A 23,600-nucleotide genomic window follows, 5' to 3' on the forward strand; every position below is an offset into this window, starting at 1 on the left:
AGTCAATTAACATTTAATACTTTTTTTTAACCAATAAATCAATTACAAAATTTACTGTCTATAAATGATGTTTACAAATGTTACCATTCTTGTTAAGTAATATCATCTCATATATATATATATATATATATATATATATATATATATATTTATATAAAATAGATTAATTTAGCACAACTTCTAATTGGGGTCCACACAGACCGACAATGTCTTCACTGGGTCCGCACCACCATAACCATGTCTATCACTCTGTCACGTTTGTTTGTTTTTTTAATCCGGACACGTGTCCTCACTGAAATCGAAAGCCACTTTAAATTACTAAAATACCCACCCTTGGAGAAGCCAGGAGACAGACCCTGCACCAGCCCCCGAATCATTACATAGCTCGTACAAACATTTATATCAGTTTATTGCTACTTATTATTATAATTAATTATTCTAATTACATAGTTCGTACAAACATTTATATCTAACTCTTTTTTCGAAAATACTTTAAAGTGAAAATGGGAGTGAAAAATGATTTCTGTAGTTAAAGGCTTTTTTTTTTTTTTTTGGTCAACGGATTTTAATTTCTGAAAAATAGAATTTTTCGGACCAACTAAACAACCTTATTTCCGAAAAACCATTTTCGAAAGTGATTTTCACCAAATACAAACCCAACCCAACTCACACACATAGCTGTTTTTGTTTGGTTCTTGACTTTTCTCTGTATTCGTATACGTATACATATCCGAGAGAGAAGAAAGGTGTGGGTAGCTCCCTGTTTCCTTCTCCATCCATAAATAGGAAACAGAGGCCCTTGTGACTCTCTCTCTCTCTCTCTCTCTCTCTCTAACCACCGTAAAGAGCTGGCGCACGATAGCTTAGACTTCATTTCCCCGCCAAAAATCTTCTCCGATACTCATCTAGAATTTTCGTTTCTTTTTTTCATTTCCGAGTTGGTCACAGTCGACTTGGTTGTGACTCACCGAAACATGTTCTACTGATTGAAGGAACTGGCTCATATTTCCAGATCCGTTCTCAATTATTGGATGATCGGTACGTACGTATTCAGCTTTTTTTTTTTTTTTTTGATGATTGGTTCGAATCTCATGCATTTGCTAGAAATTGGCGTTGGTTGGAACAGTAATTTATATATAAATAGAGAAATAAATTTTTTTTCTTTGACTCAGATTCTGTATCTTTTCATAGGTATTACTATTTTATTATATTTTTAATTAATTGATTGATTAAGCAATTAATTTAGCCTCTGCATCTGTTTGTTTGCTTAGAAATATGAGGGAAAGAAAGTATGGTTTAATTTCCTGCATTTTAGACGGCAAGAAAAATTTAAGGTTCAAAGTCATATTAATTTCCTACATTTTTTTGGAGATCAAACACAGTGTTTGTGGTTTCTTCCTAATATTTGTGAATCAAATGGCAGGCAAGGCGTACTTTCCAACTGTTGTTTAGTTTACCTATTGAAACCTTGAGCTGTAGTCAAATTTTGGTCATTTCATTTCAGATATGTATATCTTTTTTCAGTACTTCTTATTTATGATTAAAGCTGTTAATGGCTATACAAAGAAAAATTAAACCATACAACTATTTCACAACTTGCTAAGGTGGCAACTTGTGATTGGTGGGTACATGGACGCACCACTACCATCCCTTTTTCGCACATCAGTCATAACTTGTCATCTGAATGGGTGTGAAATTTGTTGAGCCCATAGTCCATAGATTTACCGTACAACAAAAAATCACGATGTGACATCCACCCCTTTTTAATATATAATTTCATGGTTGGGAGAGAGAGGGGCCACATCTTTCGTTGGAAATGTTAAGAGGTGTAAGTTAAGATACAAGGCTGTTAACCTTATAAATGTATGTCAATAGTCTATATATATATATATATATATATATATATATATCAAATCAATGTTGTGCATTGATGGTTAATGATAAGTTTTTTGATTTCTTTCTTTAGCCTATATTTTGCTTGCACTTAAGTGGGGCATTATTGTTTGGTTGCTAAGAAGGCATATGTAGATAAGTGGAAAATTTGTTACCTTGTGATAATGACAGTAAGAGACCCCTATAATTAATTTCTAGTGTTGCAGAAATACAAATTTGGTTTGGTTTGCAGTGGATGAAACATAATAGTGTTGCCGTGTAAAATTATTCAAATTAGGAAATCGCAGGAAAAGGCTAGTGGAAGTCTGGCATGTGGGGACGTCAACGTGAAGCTTCTTCAATGTACAAGCGCTTACCATCAAGAGATTGTACAAATACAGTTGACTTGGAAGAAAACTCAGGTGACTCACCTTAATAATTTTAAGCTCTATTTGGTAAATAATAATTTGAGTTCTAGTTATGTTGTATGCTACCTATAATTTTGCTTGAATTTGGTTGTGGGGTTAATGTACTGAACACCCTACAGCTTGGATCTTGTGCTGTGAAGCTTTGCTTCTTTCCCAATGGAATGGATCTTGTGTCATCATATTAAACACACTTGATGTAGCAACTTATGGACTGTGGGGTTTGAGGCTAAATTTCCTTTATTGTGAATTACTTTTGCTCTTTTTTTGTATTGCTAACTGAGTACATGCAATTGATAAAGTAAGATGAAAGAGAAGATTGCAAAGGTGATATAGTTGTTTGAGGAGACATTCCTCCTTTCTTGGGAAACTATTAAGAGTTCATTGAGTTTATGGTCTAGTTTAGTACACACTTCAGTTTGTATGAACATTACCAAGCAGATTGATAATTGGGCATAATTATTTTTTACAGCGGGTTTCATTATACGTAATGCTTATAAATAGTTTATTATAAGTAATTATATGTTATATGATATGAGATCATTTGAAATCACTGCTTATATACCTGGTATTGGTCACATGTTTACTTCCATTGTGGGTAATGTATTTGGATTCAAGGCCCTGCATGCTCTAAGTCTGCCTGGATGCCAAAGGTGTCCCATGGGGTGATCTCATAATGTAGTTAATATGAATATAAAATAGAATTTCAAATAAATATTAAATATTTGAATAAATATATTTGTTCCTGTATGTCTTATAGATCTCCTACAGAACGTTATGTCTCTGGAAACTTCAAGCCCTCCATGGAGGCTTTCTTTTCCTCATGTACTAGTTGCAACCATATCTTCTTTCTTATTTGGCTACCATACAGGGTTGGTGCTCTTTCTTGAACTTAGTCTTTTCTTCCTTTTCTTTTCTCTTTCTGAGTGTTATTCACATGTGAAGCAACTAGCTGAAATTTCTACTTTTGACCTTTTTTGTTTGTTACCTGATCTATTCAGAGTAGTTAATGAACCACTTGAAAGCATTTCTGTAGATCTTGGTTTCAGTGGGAATACTTTGGCAGAAGGTGACATCTTTTTCCTTAATCGCTCTAATGTGATGTCTGATTTCTGCATCTAGCTCTCTTATCTAACAGGTTGTCATTTATTTTAATGAAGGTCTGGTTGTGAGTACATGTCTGGGTGGTGCCCTTGTTGGAGCGCTACTTAGTGGTTGGATTGCTGATGGGGTTGGTCGACGTAGAGCTTTTCAGTTGTGTGCTTTGCCTATGATTGTTGGTGCTTCTATGAGGTATGCTTGCACCATAAATATCATTGCACTTGAGTGCTCACTGGGGCTTTGTGTTGCAATTGGTTTGGTCTCTTTTATTTTATATACTCTTCATTTGGATCTAATTTTAGTTCATAATAGACTAATAGTTGTCTCAGATTCCTGGTATTTTATGATATTGTAAGTGTAAAGTTATTTTCTAAAATAAAGGGGCTTGCTGTTGACACACCTGTAGTACAAATAAAATATGTTCAATGACAACAAGATTACTAATTTACTTTCTATATAGCCAATGTGCTCTCAAATGGCATCTACTTCCCCGATAAGCTTAAGGTGGAGGGTGAGACTGGTTGTGTGTAACTTACTAATAATAAAAAAAATACTTCCAATATGGAGGATTATTGCAGATTGGTGCAAGAAGCACATTAGATTTTGTTTCAGAATTTATTATTTTTCAAGAGTTCATTTTTGAATTTTGAACTCTTTTTTTTTTTTTTAATTTGAAATTTGAATTTGGTCTTTAATGTTGTTAAGGATTTTATGGGATGTAATTGTGGCTTAATGTAGTCCATGAAGCCTATTAAAAAGAGGATCCAAGAATAGTTTGAGATATTGCAATACGAATTGACATTTATGATTTCAGAATGTTTCTCTTTCTACCATAAGTTACATGGCTCTTCTTCCATTGCTTTTCCATGGAAAGGTATTTGGAAGGTTAAGGCACCCCGGCGTGTCTCTTTCTTCGTTTGGTCAGCCACATGGGATAGGATCCTCACGGGAGATATCTTGAGAATTAGGGGTTTTGATTTCGTTGATTGGTGCATTATATGTCGTTGCTGTGGTGAGACAATGGATCATCTGTTGTTACATTGTGGGAAGGCGTATCGGCTGTGGTGCTTTGTTTTTAGGATTTTTGGGATCTCTTGGGTTCCCTCTTGTACAGTGAGAGATTTTCTATTTAGTTGGTGGAATTGGCTGGGGAAGCATTCATCCTCCATTTGGAACCTAGTTCCGCTGTGTTTGATGTGGTGTATTTGGAGGGAACGCAATCGGCGGACGTTTGAGGATTTAGATAGATCTGAGGACCAATTACTTGCTCTCTTCTCTAGTTCCCTTTTTGATTGGGCTAGGGCTTGGGGACTCAGAACTAGTGACTCTATTCCTTTATTCCTTAGCTCTCTTCTTCTTTGTATTTCTTGACTTTTTATGTTTTTGCTTTTTATTCTCTTTTGTAATTCTGTTCTGCTGGTGCTTTTTTGCATCTAGTAGTTTTTTTAATATACTTTTTCTTACCTATCAAAAAAAAAAAAAAATGTTTCTCTTGCTTGGTATTGATTCCAAGGTGGTGAAGCCTAAGGTCTTAAGGAAAATTTTAAGTGGTGAAGCTTAGGATTTTTCTTTCTCTCTCTTATTTTTGGTTGTTTCTATTTTTCAAACTATTCTGCATAAACTTCGTATCAAAGTGTGTCCGATATCCGATCCCTTGCACCCATTTCAAACCAGGGAACAAAAATTCCAACATAGAGAAACACTCATCAAATTCACAAACCACACCATTTTACCCAAAATAACAACCCACATTATATCACCCACCTGACCCGGAGGTCCACGTTGCAAATGCAACCTGTAAGAACCTAGCTTGAGTCAGTCTGAGCTTGACACTGTCAGTGTAGCCTAAATCGCCGCTGGCTTGAGCAGCATTAGCACCCCACGTGCCTTTGCCACCATGCTGAAGACCCACAGCTTGCCACCACTGGCATCATGCCTCTCCTCTTTGCTGAGAATCCCTCTTCTTGACTTTATCTTTCTGTGTTGAGAAGTTTTTGTGACTTCTGTTTTCTTATTGATTTGTAATGTGGTGCCCAATTAATTAATTTTTTTTATTTTTTATTTTTCTTTTTTGAAATGGTAAAGGACAGAAGTCAGAAAGTTACTTGGTTCTGTCACTTAGCTTACCCAACTGTTAAATCATCTAAGGCCATTGAGCTTAGGTTATGTGGGCTCATAAAACCGCACTGCAGCAACCAGCGGGTCGAATTTCCAATAAAGTCCAACTTGTAAGGCTTATCTGCCCTGGTCAGACCTAGACTGACCCATATTTCTGTTACAATTATTTGTTGAAACTTTATTTAAGTGAACCATGTTTGTATTAGAAGCACCTACATTTGATGGTCGTCTAGACCCATGGACCCTCATCAATTGGTCAGGTGAGATGGATTAATTCTTTGATCATATTGGTTTGTTATGTTTTCCAAGATGGAACTGATAGGTGGACTATTGGTACAATATTGAAAACCTTTTCCTTAGAAGGGACAAAACCCACCATAACCAATTGGGAAGAAAGGAAATGAAAACTCTTGATAGAAAATCTGTTAAGTTCTGATCAAAAGAGATATTTGTCCAAATCCTAGCAAGGTGACTTTTTAGATTAAAGAAACAACCTGAGTTAGTGGCACCCGCTACTGGCTATGAGGCACAATTTGAAGAAGATGATATGATTGCTCAAACAGTTTCTACTCCTAAGTCAACCCCCAGTATAATTGGAAGCCATAATGAAAGCCATCCAAGACCTAACCCAACAAATTGCTAGGAATAATGCCTGACTAGAAAAAATAATGGTTTCCACCCAAAAACCACCCAATAATCTTGAGGGTAAAGCTTCTCAATAATGTTGAGGCACCAAAACTTTGTGCTGAAAAAGAAATACAAGTACCAATAGATGTGCACTTAATATAGCCTAAACCATATGTAGTATACCCAATTCAATTTATTGGAGAGTCACAATTTGATGAGGCGAAAATTTATAGATGCACATGATGTGAAAATTAAGTTTGATGCCTACAATACTGATCAGTGGTAAAGATTGATATGATGGTGCTTTCTACAGAGCAAGAGAAGACTGTATAATTTACTCCGCCCATTGATTTTATTATTCCAGGCCCATTATTGTGGTGGAACAGAAATCTAAATTGTTTTTAGAATAGCCAGAAGTGCTTCTAGGATTGTGCAAGTGTCTAGCACAAAAATTCTTATCCTGTAACATTTCAAAACTCAAGGTTGAGTTTTTTCCAACCATAGGAGAATGGTGCAAGAAGAACAATCAACTTTATTTCAGAATCTATTTTTCAGATTTCGTTTTTTTAATTTTGCACTTGTTTTCTTTTTGAATTTGGTCTCCAATTTTGTTGAGGATTTTATGAAATGTAATCGTATATAATCCTTGAAGCCTATTAAAAAGAGGCTCCAGGAATAGTTTGAGACATTGCAATGTGAATTAAAACTTTATGATTAGAGAATATTTTTCATGCTTGGTGATGATTCCAAGCACCCTTAGGTAGTGAAGCCTAAGTTTCAAGAATATTCTAGGTGTTGAAGCTTAGGACTTCTCCTGTTCTCTCTTATTTTCCAAACTATTCTATCCTGCATCAGAGATAGGTTTAGAAATCTATTTACATTGATAGTCCCATCTGCAACACTGATTTAGTATGTTCCCTCAGCTGTTGCGCACTTTTGTTTGGCAGATAATAACACTATATTTTCACCTATTCAAAGTTTGCATATAATAATGTATATAGTTGTTAAGTTGTAAAATACGAATATTTAGGGTTAAGTGAGAATAATGAGGAAGAAAGAATATAGAGACAGAGAAAAGAAAGAAAATGTTGAGGGCATTAACTTGATCAAGCCCACACCTTAGAATACATCTGTATTAGGATTTCATAACATGATTACAAAAATAGCCCTATTAATATGCTAAAATAACGACAACTAGAACTAACTCTAACATATATTATAGATGCTTTCCTGATAGCGTATTTTACATTGCATAATTTTCAGTTATAGATTGGATGATAATTAATTGCCTGCATTTCAGTGCAACAAGCAAAAGTCTTGCTGGTATGCTTTTGGGACGGTTATTTGTTGGGACTGGAATGGGCTTGGGTCCCCCTGTTGCTTCTCTCTATGTAACAGAGGTTGGTTACATTTGTGTCTCATTGATTCCAGCTTAAATTTTTCTTGGTTGTTGATGAAAGGGAGTTTATCATATATGATCTTGTCCCATCTATGTGTGCAGATTTCTCCAGCACTTGTGAGGGGTACTTATGGAAGCTTTATTCAAATTGCAACATGTCTTGGACTTATGGGGGCTCTGTTTATTGGAATCCCTGTTAAAGAAACTGCTGGCTGGTAAAGACACTCCTATTAGATTTCTCAGTATCTGTATTTCATGTTCGACTGTTTGATATACTTATTTTATGCTCAGGTGGCGTATCTGTTTCTGGGTATCTACAATTCCAGCTGCAGTACTTGCTGTAGCCATGGTGTTTTGTGCAGAGAGTCCCCATTGGCTATACAAGGTTTGCTTTCATATTTTTTTAATTTGTCTTGAGATGATTATCATTGTCATTATTATTATTATAAATCTCTATACTGTAATTGCTTTCTGTTACTCAGAATGAATAAAGTCCTTACTAAATTCTATATAAACCATATTTATAATTTTTTACAAGATGAGCTAAAATTCTTTAAGTTTTAGTGCTGCAATATGCCATTATTATTATTATTATTTTTAAAATTTTGTATAATTATTCTCTATTTGACATATACTAGATTATTATTATTATTATTCTGTTGATCTCTTGTGCACTCTTTATATCTTAAAGCATATTTTTTGAATTTGAATAGAAAATTTTATCCTTTCTTCAATTATTTGTGGAAAAAATCATGATTCTCTCTCTCTCTCTCTTAGCACAAAGACCTGCACAGAAAGGTGCAGTTCTGTTTTCTGTATTGGCTTCCAAAGAAGTTGCAGTACTTTCCATCTTTTCCTTCTGGTTTTTTTTTTTTTTTTTTTTTGGATTTGGGGGGGTGGGGGGGGGGGGGGGGAATGGGTGAGTATTGGCTCCTCCCCATAGAAACAGTTCCTCTCCTCTGTGCAAGTTTGGCCAAGTAGCTCTTCTACCCATAACATGAGATAAAATTCCAATTACATGTGTTTTATGTAAGTGCTTATGCTGAAGACAGACTAAAAAGTTTCTTAATGGTGTGATATAGAGAGGAAGAACTGAGGAAGCTGAAGCTGAATTTGAGAAGCTCCTAGGAGGATCACATGTCAAAGTTGCTATGGCAGAATTATCCAAGTCAGACAAGGGAGATGACACTGATACTGTGAAGCTATCTGAGTTGTTTTATGGTCGCCATTTTAGAGGTAAATATGATACATCTGGTATAATTTTATGAATTTCCAAGTATAATCACTCCCTTTTTCTCGTGTCCACAGTTGCCATTGCCATTGCTTTTTCTTCTTTGTCTTATATTGTTTTTGGGCTTTCCAAAAGTTCTTTGTTATTCACGCGTTCCTTTTGCAGTTGTTTTTATTGGGTCAACCCTATTTGCTTTACAACAGCTATCTGGTATAAATGCTGTGTTTTATTTCTCTTCAACTGTTTTTAAAAGTGCTGGAGTGCCGTCCAACCTTGCCAATGTCTTCGTAGGAATTGCAAATTTAACAGGTAGCTTCAGTTCATGGTAGCCCCTTTTGTATCTAGGATTATGCATTCTGTCTCTTGACAGCACCATTTATTATTATTATTTTTTCTTTTCCTGCAGGATCAATTATTGCGATGGTTTTGATGGATAAACTAGGAAGAAAGGCGCTCCTTCTATGGAGCTTTTCGGGCATGGTAAATTGTACTTCCAAATCACTTTCCTCCTTCTATGGTCAAAGTATTGTGATTATAAAACTAAATCTGCACTTCATCTATTTGGGAGGCTGGAAAAGGAGCTCTTAAATATTGATTCTATGTTCAAAGCAAAAGGAGAGTGATGTTATTATATTAAAAATGGACTAGTATAATCCTTTAGAATAGAGGAAATTGGTTATTTTAATATACCGATAATGGGTTGGTAATAGACATTGATGCAGATTGGTTATGGGAGAAGAAAATATTTTAATATTTTATGTTGTTTTCTCTTTCCTAGTGGAATTAGGATTTATTTGCTTTTACAAGTTCAATTAAAATCCTTCAATGATGCAAATTGGCTAAGAGAGAAGAAAATATTTTAATATTTTATGTTGTTTTCTCTTTCCTAGTGGAATTAGAATATATTTGCTTTTACAAGTTCAATTAAATCCTTTTCCTAGTTGAATTAGGATTTTAATTGTTTTTCCTTTCTCAAGTAGAAGTAGGTTTATTATTTATTTTCGTAAAAGGAGTAGGAGAAATTCTATTCCTCTAAATACTCTTTTTAGGGAGGTGGATTATTGTTATGTGTTGATTACTAAAAGTTTGTTAGAGAAAGGAAGAGAAATAAAGAACACCCAACCCACCAGACTTTAAAGGGCTACAAACCTGAGCCCACTTAACCAAACTGAATTTAGGGGACTCATCAAACTACCCCATAAAAAATCCTGCTGGAGCTTCTCAATACGATTTGCTATATCCACCAGAATAGGGAAGAGAGACAGGTAATAAGTAAGCAAGGTTGAGAGAGTACTTTTAAGTAAAGTAACCTTACCACCTTTTGATAGATATAAACGCTTCCAACTTGCTAGTCTTCGCTCAATTTTTTCAAGAATAGGGTTCCAAATTGCCCTATCCTTAAATTTAGCTCCTAACGGAAGCCCCAAATAAGTCATTAGCAGCGAGGACTGCCTACACCCTAAAAGGCCCACAAGCTCTCCCATATTTAACAGCTTTCCAACTAGAACCAATTTAGATTTAGCCAGATTAATATGCAAACCTGACACGGCCTCAAAGGAAGATAAGATCTCTCTCAATTTACCTATCTAACTAGGTAAAACATCACAGAAAATTAAAGTATCGTCTGGAAAAAGGTGAGACACCGTTAAGGGAGCATGAGTTCTGGAGCCAACAGTGAATCCTGAGATGTGACTAGCCAGAACAACTCCATCCAATAAGAGGCTTAAAGCTTCCATAACAATTGCAAATAAAGCAGGGAGAGTGGGTCACCTTAACATAGTCCCCTAGAACTCCCAAAGAAATCTTTAGGGCTACCATTGATCAGAATGGAAAATTTCACCGTGGAAATGTAAAACATAATCCACTTCCTACACTGCTCAAAGAACCCACATCGTTGCAACATATACAAAAGAAAGTCCCAATTGACATGATCAAATGCTTTCTCCACATCCAATTTACATAAAACACTTGGAACTCTCGCCTTGAGTCTACTATCCAAGCATTCATTAGCAATTAAAACAGAATCCAAGATTTGTCTGTCGAACACAAAGGCATTTTGGGTCTCATAAATAATCCTAGAAAATTTACCCTTTTTAGCCTATTAGCCAGTACCTTGGAAAGGATTTTATAAATACCACCCACAAGACTAATAGGTCTAATGTCCCTCACATTGAAAGCATCAACCTTCTTTGGAATAAGAGAAAGGAAAGTGGCATTAAGGCTTTTCTCAAAAACAGCTTGGGAATGGAAATTTCCAAGAAGCTCCATAATTTCCCGCTTTAAAAAAACCCAACAAGACTGAAAGAAGGCCATTGAGAAACCATCGAGTCCTAGAGATTTGTCGCCATTGCAATCTTTGATGAGACCATAAACTTCCTCTTCTTCAAAGGGTCTGTCCAACCAAGCAGCTTCCTCCTCGAAAATCCTAGAAAATTCCACTTCATCAAGGACAGGTCTTTGACCTTCAATCTAAGAGTATAACTGTTTGTAGAAGAGGGATATGCAAGCAGCTATGGAACTCGGATTCGATGTTAGCTCACCATCCACCTCCAAATTGTCAATGGTATTAAATCTTCTATGAGAATTTGTTGTTTTATGGAAGACCTTAGTATTTCTATTTCCCTCTCGAATCCAAAGTGCCCTAGATTTCTATCTCCTGGAGGTTTCTTCCATAAGGGTTACCTTTTCAAGCTTAGTGCGAAGCTGATCCTTCTCCAATATCTCCTCATTGGTTAGAGGTTGGCTATCAACAATCAACTCTAAATCATTAAGGTCTTTCCATAGCTTGCACAGCCTATTCTCTACATTCCCAAATTCTTCTTCATTCCATTTTTTCAAATCTAACTTCAAAGCTTTTAGTTTGCTGGCAATCTGAAAGCTAGGGGAGCCTTGAAAAAGATAGGATTCCCACCAGGTTCTCACTCTGTCCACAAAACCATTTGCCTTTAGCCACATGTTCTCGAAATGGAATGGTCGATTGTCCCTCTGAAAATTTCCCCCTTCTAAAAGAATAAAGGCATTAAGGTTAGTGAGTACTATTTATCCCTCTTCTTGACCCCTGACTCTCTTTTTCCTTGGAGACTTGTGTGGTGCTCTAAGATCCCTCCTAGAGGTGTTTTCTTTTCTTGGATTGTCACTTTAGGTAAGATTTTGACTCTTGATAGATTATTTGGAATAAGGGTGTCCCTATTTTGGATTGGTGTTATACGTGTAAAGGAAGCAAGGCATCGGTAAACTATCTTCTTCTCTATTGTCCCATTGCTTTCGAACTATGGTCTATGGTGTGGGTCCTTTTTGGTGTGATCTGGGTTATGCCTAAGTGTTGCGGATTTATTTGCAGATTGGCAAGGCCTGTTTGGTAGACATCGCAACATAGACTTGTGGAGGGCTGTCCCACATTGTTGTTTTATGGTGTCTTTGGCGATAAAGGAACTATGTTGCATGGACACACCAAAATTGGCCACATGGACACACCAAAATTGGCCAAGTACCCGTGTTGGACATGGGTACTAGTAAGACATGCCCAGAAAACGTACCCATCGCGTACTAGAGAGAGAAAATCTTTTTTTATTCTGTATACGGCCCGAACACGGTCATGACACGCCGGGTTCATCTCGGACATGGGAGAGGGGAAAAAAGAAGAAGATATTCAGCCTCTCTTGCTCTGTTCTTTGAGTTCTCCCTCTTGCGAAGCCATTCTGCTGTAGATCGTTGTATATCGGCGACTAAACAAAGCCATTCCACCCTTGCCAAAGTTCTACGGGTAAGCTTTAAAATTTGAATTGATCAAGAGCGCAGAGCTTTTTGCCATGGCCTTTGGCAAGAGAGAGAGAGAGAGAGAGAGAGAGAGAGAGAGAGAATGTTCTAGTCTTCTAGATCAAAAAAGATTGGGTAGAGGAAACTCCATGTATCATTGAGCAATTAGTGTCTCAAGATGTATTGTTTTTATCCTTGTCTCAATAAAATGAAGTATTTTTCATCAAAAAAAAAGAAAAGATTGGTCTGGTTCCATTTTACCTTTAAACCCAAACATTTAAGCTCGAATAGACATGAGCCAGCAAGCCAACCTATTCACACTAAAGCCCCGATTGAAATTTAACCCAACTCAAGCCAAGCCCACAACAAAAGTATACCAACAGCCTAACCCAAAAATAATTCTACTACATAAAATTCCCAAACCCAAAATCAGAATTTCCTAACTAATAATAATAATAAAAAACCCCATGAGCACATAAATAATTACAAAATTACTCCAAACCTCCTTGACATCACAGAAATAATTAATTTTAGATATGTTTTCAAGCATTTTTTTTGTTGTAACATAATTTTTAAACCTAAAATAAACAAATTATGTCTAAAAATATTTAAATTATACATAAAAATAAATATTAAGTAATTAATTAATAGCTGTATCCCAAACGTGTTATACCCTTGTACCTGTACCCGAGTCCGTGCAACTTAGAAAGGAACACTAGATGCTTTGAGGGAAAGGAATGGTCGATTCTCGAGATTAAATCTCTCCTCCATTCTTTGTTTGATTGGAGTTCTGTTTTTACTTCTTTTTCTTGTTCCAATCTCTTTGTTATGCTTGATCATTGTAATTTACAAACTTGATGTACTCCTATCCATGTACACTCTCGGTGTACCTGGGTATTTTGTTTAATGAAATTTCGTTATTAAAAAAAAAAAAGTGTTTGTTAGAGAGGTTTTCTCTATTATTTTGCTTACTAGCCTAGTGTTCTTGTAGAACTTAGGTTTTGTGGAAGAGTTGTAGTAATTGTGTGTTATAGATTCTACTTCTACATGTCTACGCTGCATCAGTTGGTATTAGAGCAACACTAGGTTCCTACCACGACACAAAGAGGAGCACGTGGAGGAAGACTTGTTGCCATAGATGACATGTATGAATGCGATGGGGTTGCACGTGATGCACACAATTAGAGACGTTCTTTCAACGAATGGAGGAGTGGTTTGATGCGTTGTCAAAGCAGTTCAATGCCTTAGCTGTGGGAACTTGACCTCAAAACTTCCATCCAAATCCACGTTATGTGGAGGAGGAGGATTTCGATATCAAGAAGGATGACTGCGATATCATAGAGTTTGTGTAGTAAATTGGGAATCTCCACCAATTTATGATGACTATCCTGATGAAGTCAAGGAGACAAGATTGAGCTTGATAAAAATAAAGTTATATACATACAAGGTGAGCCCAAAACTCACATTGTTGGTGAGACTTTCGACATTAAAGCACAAGAGGTTATTGATTTTTTTTTATTACAATCATAAGTCGATACAATTGGTTTGTTCATCAATAGATGAGTTCTCTATTGATGAATGATGTTTCGATCTACTAAAGCTTGAACTTGAACACATTAAACACTATGATTTTATTGGGGGTGATGAGCTTCAGAGAAACACTTTCCTCATAGTATAGTTAATATTAATTTGGAGAGATTAATGGAAAACTTTATTGATCCTTGGGAGGATTTTATTGAACAAGAATTAATAGAGGACAATAAGAGGCATGAGTGAGTGATTTTAAGTAATCCTTGTGGAGGAGGCAATATGAAGTTTATGGATGTGTGCATGGATTCTTTTTTGGTACCTGCTTCATGTATATCCCATCGTGGCAAAAGAAGTCAAGAATAAAAATTCATATATCAAGATTTATTATGAGTGAGAAAAGATTGATAAGTAGCATATTGATTCATCTTGTCTTGCATAGAAGAATAGGATGGAGAGGATTATTCGGGGTTCCAATTGATTATGGAAGATTATCACAAAGACTCGAGGACGAGTTTTCCCTAACCCTGGGAGAATGATGCAGATTGGTTAAGGGAGAAGAAAATATTTTAGTATTTTATGTTGTTTTCTCTTTCCTAGTGGAATTAGGATTTATTTGCTTTTAAAAGTTCAATTAAATCCTTTTCCTAGTTGAATTACTATTTTAATTGTTTTTCTTTTTCTAGTTAAATAGTTTTTCCTTTTTTAATTAGAAGTAGGTTTTTTATTTCTTTTTCTAAAAAGAGTAGGAGAAATTCTATTCTTATAAATACTTTTTATAGGGAGGTGGATTATTGTAATGTGTTGATTAATAAAAGTTTGTTAGAGAGATTTTCTCTATTATTTTGCTTACTAGCTTAGCGTTCTTGTAGAACTTAGGTTTCGTGGAAGAGTTGTAATAGTGTGTTACAGATTTTGTTTCTACATGCCTACTCTGCATTAGACATTCATTTATTGCGCATTATGCATTACTCTAAAAATAACGTTCTAACATGTCTTGAAGTTAATGAACTTGGAGCCCGGTTCTGACATTTTGCGTTATATTCACCCAGGTGATGTCTATGATTCTTCAAGTCACTGCAGCAAGTTCTTATTTTGCAAACTCTGGGGCTATGTACCTATCTGTTGGTGGCATGCTGATGTGAGTAATCTCTTAACGCATGCATCTTGAAGATGAATTTATGATAGATGCATTTTTTTTTTTTTTTAAATTATAAATTTAGTCAAATGGAAAATGTGACTCATTACTATGGGCTACTTTTATTCTTGGACTTGTAGAAGTGCTGTGCTAATATAATTAACTCTAACACTCATCCTCAACCCAGAGCATCATATCAAATTTGCCTAACTTGATAGACAATTGTTGAAAGGAGGCATGAACAAACAGTTTCATGAGAATATCACCACGTGATCATCTGAGCGAACAAAGGGAGTGACAATCTATTTCCTCACCAATAAATCTGAATAAAGTGACAGTAACCTAACCTTGATAAGTTTGGTATTTATATGGAACTCAGGATTGTTAACTATAAAGATAGTAGCCTGATTGTCATAATATATCTGCATAGGTGTAGGAATATCAATACCCAAGTTGTGAAGGAGAGATTGAACCCATAAAAATGGTTCCAAAAAATTCTGGAAAAGTCACTATAATTACAGGGGAGATCGGTGACTCAAATCATGTGGTTGCCGGAATCTGGTGACCATGTTGGTGTTGACATCATCTGTTAGCTTTTTGCTTTTTGTCTCAGCTTCTTTCTTTCTTTTTTTTTTTTTTTTTAATATTATAAATAAGCTAACTTTTATCTTTTTGTCACACATTTAGTATAAAAGCTATTAAAAACTGTATCTTTAGTCTCATATTTAGCAAATAAGCTACTGGAAACTACAAGAATTAATAAATGGACACCAGTGATGATCTCAGCATATGAATGTTGAAGTCAGCACACCTTGGTTCTAATAACAATCTTCAGATTGTTCAAACACGTTCTAGGGTAGATTGGTACACTTTGATACCAAGTTGAGTTGTAAAATATGAGATATTAGGGTTAAAAGAGAGGAGGAAAGAAGAATGGAAAGATAGAGATTTGAGAAAAAGGTCTAGGGCTTTGTTAATCAGTCCCTCACCTTAATATTAGGGTTTATGGCATGATTACAAGAATTCCCTTATACTATTGTAAAATAACATGCTAATATAAAAAATAACAATAGGTAACTCCGCCTAAAATAATTCTGGCCATGGTTGGGAACCTTAGTAGTCATTTGGACTCTATTTGGGTTTCTGACTTTGAGTGACCCCAACGGGCAATATAAGCAGCCCTATCTGGATCATCTGGAACTACATATATATCTCTGACTATGGCAACTGGGACTCTTTGGATCAGGAAAACAATTCCTCCCCACTACAAAGATTGATTGAGAGGGATTTTAGGCTCAATAGTGTAACGAAGTTATTAGAAATTGATCTGATAAATGAGTTGGATATCTTTGAAAATGATGAATGAACAAATAAAATCATTTTGTCTAGTATTTAATTAGTTATCGTATTGGAAATTGCTCTGAAAAATGAGTTGGATATCTTAGAATTGATGATTGAATAAATAAAAATTTTCTAGTTTTAATTAACTACTTGGGATTGTCTGACAGCTATCTAGGGATAAGTACGCATCACGGTTGTTTGAAATTCAAGCCATGGGAGAAATTCAAGGATCAAGGACTAACAATGGATTTCTTTGTACAGGTTTGTCTTTACATTTGCTCTGGGAGCTGGTCCAGTTCCCGGTCTCCTTCTACCTGAAATTTTCCCCAGTCGAATTAGGGCAAAAGCTATGGCAATCTGCATGTCAGTTCATTGGGTAATTCTCTTCCTTTTATTTATTTATTTATTTATATATATATATATATATATTTTTTTTTTTAAATTTTATGTCTGCTCTTGCTGGCTTCTGGATCAAGCAGCAGAATGGCATTCCCCTTGTACTAGAGCTCCTAGGTTCAAATCCTTACTCATGCATGAGTTGGGGGGAATAGAATTTGGTGAATTTTAGTGGATCTATGGTTACCAGTCAACTAAGTTAATGCTTGTAGATGCTACATCTTGGCAATTTGAAATTATATGAATTAATTTTTAATTCAATGGTAATTCAGAATGAAGTGGACTTCCATCATCTCCTGATTTCCTTTGCTTAATTGGTTAAACTGGTTCTTCAGGTGATCAATTTCTTTGTGGGGTTGCTGTTCTTGCGATTGCTGGAGCAACTTGGGCCACAGCTCTTGTACTCAATATTTAGTTCTTTTTGTTTAATAGCCGTGGTGTTTGTAAAAAGAAATGTGGTGGAAACGAAAGGGAAATCCCTTCAAGAAATTGAGATAGCACTTCTTCCGCAAGAATAGTATGTACTTACTATGGTTAAGTGAAGTTGCAGTTTCAAGTTTCGACCAAAGTTGTGGCAATACCTTACGAGGGAGTTTGTACTTAGAGAGATGATATATGTTTAGCCAATGGATACTTTGAGGTCAGATTTTGTTGATCGTCATATGTGCTTTATGTGAAGTTTCTGGTAGATAGCAATATATCCATCAAGTGTAATCCCCTTCAATGGAAACTTAGAAATGCCTGCCATGGAAACTTTTTAGGACTGGATTTGTCTTAGAATTATGTAATCCCCTTCAAACACATCAATGTACTTTGAAAATATAATATATATATATATATATGATTAAATTCGTCGTCTCCTTGTCATGATGTTTAATTAAATTGTACCCATGGTGGTTTATTTATTGGGATCAAATCCACGAGGCTATTTAGAGTTACAGAAGTTCCTGGAGATGGCTTCAAATCCTTTTCGTAGGGAAGGAGAGAAGCTGAGGTTACATCTACATGTGTAAGTTGTGTAGGTCCCCTTATGCCAGATGGTCACTGCGTGACTGTGCCGCCGTCTATCTAACTACCATTCCCGGTGGAAATGTACTAAGATTCTACTAAACATTGTCAGGCCCTAAAAAATTTCCTTATAGTTCATCATCCTTTCAATTTCAAAACCACCTTTGTACCTGAACAATTACGATTTGTCGTCATCAAAATTAAAAATAAAATTACGACTTCTCCATGTGTGTGTGTCTATATATATATATATATATATATATATATATTGGGAGTGTTCTCATGCTACATCTCAAAAACTCACTTTATCTATTTTAATAGTTAACACATCACTTTATAACACACCAAACATCAACAGTTTTATTTTTTTTAACATTTCATTTAAATATTTTTTCTTTATTATTATTTTTAACTTTTACTATATTCTTCGTTTCTTTATCTCTTGCTCTCTGTCTCTCTCTTTTCTATTAGGCAAGAACAACCACCCACAACCCACTGACAGCACAACCAACCACCACAACCTATGACCATAACCTCACCAACCCACAAAAAAAAAAAAAAAAAAAAAACACCCACACCCATCACCACAAACTCACCTCAACAACCACCACATACCCACCTTAACAATCACCACAAACAGCCACAAAATTGCCGCAACCCACCATCCACTACCACAAACACCCACAACCAGCCACCATAAACACCCATAGCCCACTGCAAATCTGATTTTAAAATAAAAGAAAAAAAATCACAATCTGCCACAACAGATCATCTCTACCGCCATCCCAATAAAATCTACACCCAAAGAAATCAATGGATCTTCGATGGTTTGGATTTGGTGGTTTAACCATCTCCATCGCAAATCTGATTCAAGCTTTGGGTTTGGTGGTTTCACCGATTCAGTTAAGAGGGAGGGAGAAGAGGGCTGGGTGAGAGAAAAAAGAGAGAGAGAATGAAGGAGAAGAGGGAGGGAGAAGAGGGTTGGGTGAGAGAACAAAGAGAGAGAGTGAGGGAGAAAAGGGCTGGGCGAAAGGAAAAAGAGAGAGAGAGTAGAAAATGGAGAAGACTTGAGAGAGAGAGAGAGAGAGAGAGAGAGAATGATAGGGGGAGAGAGAGAGACAAAGAAAATGGGAGAGGGAGAGGGAGATTACTGATAAGATTGGCCTTCACTATCTCCAACAATGCTTTATGTTCATGTTGCAATGCTGTAATTCATAGCAATATCTTTCCAGGTTCATCTAGAGCATTTGTGCGACCTCAAGAGGGGGCTTTATGAGGGTTTGGATTTGCTCTCTAGCAACATTGCAAACAAGATAAGTATTGACATTGATTGTCAAATTTACTATGTTCAGAACTTATTTTGGCCATAATTTTCTCTATCTTGTTGCCTCCTCCCTGTTTTCTCCTCTCTTTTTTTGTGAGAAATATATTCTTTTTGTTGTGTATTATTGTATAGACTTATAATGTAATTCATTTTTTGATGGTTGATTCTTTTTTTTTTCCCCTCCTGAAATTGCAGGCATAAAGCTCCTAGGAAGTTGTTTTGTGCACTGGCAAATTCTAGATGCAGGGGTGAATATTATCTAGTTCTTTTTAAAGATAGTTGGATTGTGGTTATGCCTTTTCATTGCGAGATTAGTTGTTTTTTAATGGATAGGGGAACCACGTCGTTCCCTGAGCCCTTAGTAGTAGTTTTTTTTTTTTTTTTTTTTAAAAATTAAGAAATTAAAAAAAAAAATCATCCAAAATGGCGTTGTTTTGGTTAATAAATGGCAGCAGTTAACTAAAGGGTAAATGAGGACTGAATTGACAAAGTTTGAAATTTAGAAGACTAAAATGACAAAACTAAAACTTAAAGGATTGAAATGACAAAAATTGAAACTTTAAGGTTTAATTTTGTATTTTAATCTTTTTTTTTTAATAAAGACAATAAAAGTACATTAATATAGGAGAAAGATTACATGTCGTTACCTAGGTGGTCAAAGAAACAGCCAAACGCAGTAGCTAGCAATCCTTGGTAGACAAAAAAAAAAAGTGTTTTTATTTTATATATATAATTTTTTTTTTGAGAATCTAATTTATAAGTGGATAAAAAATTTTGAAAATCAATAAGAGAGTGACCCTATTTTTTAGGCAATGTTTTGGTGAGAGTTAGAGTTGAATTTTTACCAAATTATCTTTTAGTTTTGTGTCTATTTAAACATAGGAATATAAGAGCATTTTTGAACTTGAAGGGGTAAAAAATAGTATGACGTTGGGCCTGACGGATCCGAGCCTATGGGCCGACAATAAGGGAGAGCCCAAGGCCTGACACAACTTAAAATACTTGTAGCGCACGTTTGAAATCCGAAAGAATCCTAAAGGAAATCAGAATACTAGTGCAAGGGTAATTCTAGAAGATACGCATTTAATGAAAAACTCATTCTACAAGGAAATGTTTGCCCATCACGTTTGAGATTGTTCAAGTAGAGTCCTACAAGGAAAAGACTTCTAGGTCAAGGAAGAGAGTCCAACCTCCTACTAGTATAAAAGCCCCAATACCCTTACAAATCAAGGTACGCATAATTTACCTTCTCTAGCACTCTAGAATTGAGAACAATTCTAACTTGACCGTTGGAGGGTATTTGGCCGACACCACACCGATGCCCTCGGCGAGATTACTTCTTTCTTCTTACAGGTTGTTAGTTTAAGCGAGCGTAGATCGTGTAGCTCACTGGTGATTTTACGGTATCATCAGTTGGCGCCGTCTGTGGGAACGCGGAGAGTTTAGCCAGACTATCGCCTCCCGGACATAATAGTCGCATGGTACTCACTCGCTCGATGGCTACCACCAACAACGTTCAAGAAGACGAGCTGCCAAGATCCACTGCATTAGAAAGACAGGTCCAGACTCTTATGGCAGCAGTAGAACGACTCATAAAGTAGAACCATGATCTGGAGGAGCAGCTACGCCAAAGGGATGCAGGACCTAACGTTCTGGAGGAAAACCAAGAAGGTAACAGTGCCGAACGAAGGGACCAGGAGAAGCCAGAGGGCAGCAACGCCCCAAGCCGACCAGAGCGGCAAAACATAAGCCTTCCATCTCTCATGGATTTTGCACCTCCGCCTATTATCGCAGAGATGCAGGCAATGAAGGAGCAGATGGAGGTCATGATGAATGCCCTCAAGGGACGAGCATCCACTGATCTCGATGACCTAGTGAACAGAACCGACTCACCATTCACTACCTCCGTCAACTCATTCCCCCTGCCACCGAAATTCCGGATGCCCTAGATCGAAAGCTACGACGGGGTTAAGGACCCCCTCGATCATCTAGAGACTTTCAAGACCCTAATGCACCTTCAAGGGGTACCAGACGAGATCATGTGTAGGGCATTCCTGACGACGCTGAAGGGCCCTGCGAGGGTTTGGTTCAGTAGATTGACACCAAGCTCCATTAATACTTTCAAGGAGTTGAGCGCCCAGTTCACCTTGCACTTTATAGGCGGACATCGGTACAAAAGGTCCACCGCGTGCTTAATGAGCATCAAGTAGCGAGAAGATGAGACGTTGCGGGCCTACATAACTCGTTTCAACAAGGAAGCCCTTTCAATTGACGAAACTGACGATAAGATACTCGTAGCTGCATTTACTAGCGGGCTACGGAAGGGTAAGTTCTTGTTTTCTTTATACAAGAATGACTCGAAGACCATGACAGACGTGCTCTATAGGGCTACGAAATACATGAATGCAAAAGATGCATTGCTAGCCCGTGAGGAAAAGCCTAGGAAGAGGGAGAGGCAGGAGGACACGCGGCAAGATAGAGGGCGAAAGGTTGCTAGAACCGGAGATCAACGAGATGAAAAGCGCCCTAGACCCCCTATTGGAAGGTTCACCAATTTCACCCCATTAACCGCCCCGATCAATCAAGTCTTGATGCAAATCAAAGATGAAGGAGCACTGACGTTCCCTGGTAAGTTAAAAGGAGATCCCAACAAAAGGCCAAGGGACAAGTATTGTCGCTTTCACTGAGACCACGGGCACGACATAGCCAACTGCTACGACCTGAAGCAGCAGATTGAGACCCTTATCAGACAAGGGAAGCTACAGAGGTTCGTCAGTAGGGAAAGAACCGATTCACCGGAGGAACAGGCCCCAGACGGGAGAACGAGCGCCCCAGACCACCTATAGGGGACATAAGGATGATCGTAGGGGGCACAACTGCGGCCGGATCTTCCACAAAAGCCAGCAAAACCTACCTCAGAATGGTCCATAGCGTCTAACTCATAGGATCCGTACCCAAGATGCTGTGAATAGATAACATCGTCATAGGATTTTCAGAGGATGACGCTCGGAGACTTCACCATCCTCATGACGACGCACTTGTGGTCAGCTTGCAAATAGGGGATTATAACATGCATCGGGTCCTCGTCGACAACAGCAACTCAGCAGACATCCTGTACTATCCAGCATTCCAACAAATGAGAATTGACAAAGAACGGTTAAACCCAACGAATGCCCCACTCGTGGGATTTGGGGGAACGAAGGTGTTCCCCTTGGGCGTAATAACACTAGTTGTGACGGCGGGTGACTATCCTCAGCAGATCACTAAGGAGGTAACGTTTCTTGTAGTTGACTGCTCATTCACCTACAATGCCATCCTCAGGCGACCCACTCTTAATTCCTGGAAGGCGGTAACTTTAATATACCACTTGATGATCAAATTCCCGACGAAATATGGGGTGGGAGAACTACGGGGAAATCAAATAGCAGCCCGGGAATGCTATATTGCCATGTTAGAAATGAAGGATCAGCAGCAAACGATGTGTATCGGAAAGCAGCGAGCATTAGCAGAGCTAGTAGAAGAGCTAGAAGAAGTAAGACTTGATGACACGCGGCCTAAATGGACGACTAAAATTGGCACGCTAGCCAGTTGGCCAGTGCGCCAAACGATCACGACTTTCCTCAGAAATAACCAAGACGTCTTCGCCTGGAGTCATGAAGACATGCCAGGAATCGACCCCTCAGTCATGGTCCACAAGTTAATTGTGTCGCCTTCATTCCCTCCAATCCGGCAAAAGAAACGAGTCTTCGCCTAGGAGCAGGATAAGGCCATAGCCGAGGAGGTTCGAAAATTACTGGAGGCAATTTTCATCCGGGAAGTATACTACCTTGACTGGTTGGCAAACGTCGTTTGGTTAAAAAGGCCAACGGAAACTGGAGGATGTGCATAGATTTCACGGACCTCAACAATGCTTGCCCCAAAGACAGCTACCCGCTCCCACGGATAGATACCCTGATGGATTCAACTGCAAGACACCAGCTCCTAAGCTTTATGGACGCTTTCTCCGGCTACAACCAGATTAGGATGAATGAATCTAATCAAGAAAAGACCTCTTTGTCACAAGCCAGGGATTATTCTGCTACAAGGTGATGCCTTTCGAACTCAGAAATGCTGGGGCAACATACCAAAGGCTAATGAACAAGATGTACATCAGATCGGCAGGAACGTATAAGTTTATGTTGACGACATGTTGGTAAAAAGCCTGCATGAAGTTGATCACCTAGACAACCTCAAGGAAACATTCGATACGCTCCGATCGTTCAACATGAAGCTGAATCCAAACAAGTGCACATTCGGAGTGACAACTGGAAAATTCTTGGATTTCATGGTGTCCCAAA

The 23,600-nt window shown here is 37.4% G+C and overlaps 1 protein-coding gene across 3 annotated transcripts; it reads left to right on the top strand.

Moving 5' to 3' along the window:
• Positions 1 to 707: 707 nt before the first annotated feature.
• Positions 708 to 17,782, top strand: LOC126713767 (probable plastidic glucose transporter 2). 3 transcript variants are annotated; one of them, XM_050413628.1, is made up of 14 exons: positions 709 to 1,038; positions 2,181 to 2,294; positions 3,058 to 3,169; positions 3,299 to 3,366; positions 3,458 to 3,590; positions 7,444 to 7,543; positions 7,645 to 7,757; positions 7,834 to 7,927; positions 8,625 to 8,778; positions 8,939 to 9,082; positions 9,180 to 9,253; positions 15,109 to 15,197; positions 16,797 to 16,911; positions 17,267 to 17,782. In XM_050413628.1, exons 2-14 carry the CDS (start codon positions 2,204 to 2,206, stop codon positions 17,447 to 17,449), a joined length of 1,470 nt encoding a protein of 489 aa, XP_050269585.1. In that variant the 5' UTR covers positions 709 to 1,038; positions 2,181 to 2,203; the 3' UTR covers positions 17,450 to 17,782. The 3 variants fall into 3 exon arrangements, with proteins under 3 accessions (XP_050269586.1, XP_050269585.1, XP_050269584.1); XM_050413627.1 differs by having other exon boundaries at positions 710 to 1,038; positions 2,171 to 2,294; XM_050413629.1 differs by lacking the exon at positions 8,939 to 9,082 and having other exon boundaries at positions 708 to 1,038; positions 2,171 to 2,294.
• Positions 17,783 to 23,600: the final 5,818 nt, after the last annotated feature.

This window comes from Quercus robur, chromosome 2, assembly GCF_932294415.1.
Source record: "Quercus robur chromosome 2, dhQueRobu3.1, whole genome shotgun sequence".
NCBI classification, from domain to species: domain Eukaryota; kingdom Viridiplantae; phylum Streptophyta; class Magnoliopsida; order Fagales; family Fagaceae; genus Quercus; species Quercus robur.